General features: G+C 49.6%; 1 protein-coding gene across 1 annotated transcript; it reads right to left on the reverse strand.

Moving 5' to 3' along the window:
* Positions 1-1,849: 1,849 nt before the first annotated feature.
* Positions 1,850-2,527, reverse strand: LOC121857607. The gene has a single exon (XM_042353673.1). It carries the CDS (start codon positions 2,525-2,527, stop codon positions 1,850-1,852), a length of 678 nt encoding a protein of 225 aa, XP_042209607.1.
* Positions 2,528-4,174: the final 1,647 nt, after the last annotated feature.

The following is a 4,174-nucleotide window of genomic DNA, read 5'->3' on the forward strand; positions in this document are numbered from 1 at the left end:
AAAACATTGTCTAGGATACAAATAATATAATGTTTAATCTACTTCCAGTGAAATATATTCTGTCTGACATAAACCTGTGTACCTGAAATAAACTGTATATTCTGATTCCTTTGATGTGATTGGTATATTTTTCTTCTCTAAAACAAAACTCTATGTCAATAAACTGTTTCGTCTCAATTTATTAACAGTTTATTAAGTTTTGTTTTCAATATGTCAAACTGTATCTGAATAAATTGTTTTAATCGGATTCCACTGAAATTCATTGTAACTTTATCGTGAAAATATTATTACACATAAAAACTAAAACTATTCGACCCAATTCTACTGATAATTTAATACCTTTTTTTTTTCTCTCCCCTAAAAAAATACATTTATAGAAACAATTTAATTTCATTTTTATTCACTTTTTTTTTTAACCCAAGAGGAAATAATTTGAATGGAGTCTTCAATCGAATTCCACTAATCCAGTTTAATTTTTTTTTTATTCTCGCGACAAAACTCTTAAGTCAACAAGAGAATGTCAGAGGTTATCAGTGTAGTTTTTAACCCTCCTGTGACCTCTAACCACGTGACCTTTAACTTCGTGACCTCTAACTTCGTGACCTTTAAACTCGCGACCTCTAAACTCGTCACCTATGACCTTTGACCTGACCTCCGGAAGTTAGTTACTGTAAAACTTTGGTTAGGTTAACTTAGATTAGGTTAGGTTAGGTCATGTATAGGTTTGGTTAGGTTTGTTTTGGTTGGGTTAGATTAGATTCGGTTCGATTACGTTAGGCAAGTTCAAGTTAGGTTAGATTAACATTAGGGTGGTTAATCTTCAGGTGAAACAGGATGGGGTGTCTAATCTTCAGCAGACTACCACAGTGTATCACCGTAGTAAAGACATCAAGCAGATATAAACACTGTCTTAGTCCCCCCTCCCTCCTCTTGTACCGTCTGTCAGGTGGGAGGAGACTGGCATATCAAGGTGCACGACTTTCTCTCTTTCTTGTTTATTTTGTCTTTTGTTTATCCGTCTATCTCCCTTTGTCTCTCTCTCTCTTTCTTTCTCTTCTATCACCCAGCGAATGTCTCTCTTTCCATCTCCCTCTCTCTTTATTTCTCTCTCTCTCTGTCTCTCATTAGCATCTCCATTGCTCCTTTCTATTTATCCTCTTCCCCTCCTATTCTTCACCTCCCTCCTTTTCACCTCCTCTTTCTCTTCTCCCTCCCTCCCTCCCTCCTCCTCCTCTCCCTCTCTATCCCAGGTGCCAAGCATCACCTGATCTCTCTCTCTCTCTCTCACCTGGTCAATCAATACACCTGGCCAGACACCGCTGACACCTGGAGGTCGAAGGTCACCTCCACGGGGTCAAGTTCATTTGTTGTGACGTCTCCACCTCCCACGCCTTCCATTCCCCACACCCTTCCTTCCATCCCCATTCACATTTCCCCCCACCACGCCTTCCATCCCCCCAGCCTTCCATCCCCACCTTCCATCCCCCCACGCCCCAGACCACGCCTATTCCATCCCCCCACCACCTTCCATCCCATCCCACACCATGGATAGTTGAGGAGTGTCACACGAGGATGTGGTTTAGAGTGCCACCAGGTGAGGTGGAAGGTGCTGAGAGTGAGGGCTGGAAGAGTGCCATGTCAGCGGGGCTGGAAGAGTGCCACACGATGTGAGAGTTGGAAGAATTCCAAACCAGTGAGGACTGGAAGAGTGCCATGCCAGGTGAAAACTGGAAGAGTGCCATACCAGGTGAGGGCTGGAAGAGTGCCACAGTAGGTGAGGGCTGGAAGTGCCACACCAGGTGAAACCTGGAAGAGTGCCACACTTTGAGTGGACTGGAAGAGTGCCATGTCAACTGAGGGCTGGAAGAGTGCCACACGATGTGAGAGTTGGAAGACCCAAACCAGGTGAGGACTGGAAGAGTGCCATGCCAGGTGAAAACTGGAAGAGTGCCATACCAGGTGAGGGCTGGAAGAGTGCCACGGTAGGTGAGGGCTGGAAGAGTGCCACACCAGGTGAAACCTGAAGAGTGCCACACCAGGTGAGACCTGGAAGAGTGCCATGCCAAGTGAGGGGCTGGAAGAGTGCCACATGATGCAGAGTTGGAAGAATGCCAAACCAGGTGAGGACTGGAAGAGTGCTGCCAGAGTGAAAACTGAAGAGTGCCACCAGGTGAGGGCTGAAGAGTGCCACCAGGTGAGGGCTGGAAGAGTGCCACACCAGGTGAGACCTGGGAAGAGTGCCACACCAGGTGAGACCTGGAAGAGTGCCACACCAGGTGAGACCTGGAAGAGTGCCACACCAGGTGAGACCTGGAAGAGTGCCACACCAGGTGAGACCTGGAAGAGTGCCATACCAGGTGAGACCTGGAAGAGTGCCATGCCAAGTGAGGACTGGAAGAGTGCCACACCAGGTGAGGGCTGGAAAAGTGCCACACCAGGTGAGGGCTGGCTGGAAGAGTGCCACCCAAAATACCTTCAGGTGACCTTGGTATCTGAATTGTAAATGACGACCTTTGTTAAGGATCATCTGCTTTATCGCCTCTTAGGGACACTTACCTCATGTCCACTGTTTACATTATATACCTGTTGTGTTTACATTATATACCTGTTGTGTTTACATTATATACCTGTTGTGTTTACATTATATACCTGCTGTGTTTACATTTTACAGCAGTGATGGTGGTGGCACTACATGGCCCTGGACTGGCAGTGATGATGATGATGATGATGATGATGGTTGTGGCACTACATAACCCTAGACTGGTAGTGATGATGATAGTGATGATGGTGGTACAATATGACCCTGGACTGACAGTGACGGTGGTGGTGGTGGAAGCAGCAGTGAGAAGTGGGGTGGGGTTAATTGGCCATGGACAGGTAAACACAGGTTCAGGTCTCGCTCCTCAAGGTAAATACCAGACCAAATTAACCAGCGGTGTATTAATGACTGTTGAAGGGGGAGGGGGGACTGTTGAGGAGGGTGACTGGTGAGGGAGCTGACTAGTGGAGGGCTGACTAGTGGAGGAGCTGACTAGTGGAGGGAGCTGACCAGTGGAGAGAATGACCAGTGGAAGGGAGCTGACTAGTGGGGAGCTGACTAGTGGGGGGAGCTGACTAGTGGGGACTGACTAGTGGAGGCTGACTGAGTGGAGGGGCTGACTGGTGGGGGAGCTGACTAGTGGAGGGCCTTGACTGGTGGAGGCTGACTAGTGGAGGAGCTGACGCTAGTGGGGGAGCTGACTAGTGGTGGAGCTGACCTAGTAGAGAGCCTGGCTAAATGGGGAGAGCTGACTAGTGGGGGGCAGGGCTGACTAGTGGGGGGGCGGCTAATGGGAGGGGCTGACTAGTGAGGGAACTGACTAGGGGAGCTGACTAATGGGATGGGAGCTGACTAGTGGGGGAGCTGACTGAGTGGGGGGCCTTTGACTGAGGGGAGCTGACTAGTGGGAGGGAGCTGAAAGCTAGTGAGGCTGACTAGTGGAGGGCTGGCTAGTGGGGAGCTGACTAGTGGAGGGCTGACTAGTGGGATGGGAGCTGACTAGTGGGGAGCTGACTAGTGGGAGCTGACTAATGGAGAGGGAGCCTGACTAGTGGGATGGGAGCTGACGAGTGGAGGGAAGCTGACTAGTGGGGAGAGCAGCTAGGGGTAGCCTGACTAGTGGGGGCAGGGCTGACTATTGGGGGAGCTGACTAGTGGGAGAGCTGACTAGGGAGTGGCCTGACTAGTGGAGGGCAGGGCTGACTAGTGGGAGCTGACTAGTGGGGGCAGGGCTGACTAGTGGGGGAGCTGACTAGTGGGAAGCTGACTAGGGGGGTAGCTGATAGTGGGGGCAGGGCTGACTAGTGGGGGGCAGGGCTGACCTTCTAGTGGGGAGAAGCTGACTAGTGGGGGCAGGGCTGACTAGTGGGAGAGCTGACTGGCGTGGGAGTACTTCGTGACCTGGCAGGAGGCTGACTAGTGGGGACAGCTGACTAGTGGAGGGAGCTGACTAGTAGGACAGCTGGCCTGAGTGGAGAGCCTTTGGCTAAATAGGGAGGAGCTGACTAATGAGAGCTGACTTCATGGGGCCATTTGGGGGAATTTGTTGTATTCCTGTGTAATAATAGTTTTTATTTTACGCCCTGTAAAACTTGTATTAGATAATGAATTAGATACCCAGCTTATTCTACCTGA

Source organism: Homarus americanus, unplaced genomic scaffold, assembly GCF_018991925.1.
Source record: "Homarus americanus isolate GMGI-L3 unplaced genomic scaffold, GMGI_Hamer_2.0 scaffold8970, whole genome shotgun sequence".
Lineage (NCBI taxonomy): Eukaryota > Metazoa > Arthropoda > Malacostraca > Decapoda > Nephropidae > Homarus > Homarus americanus.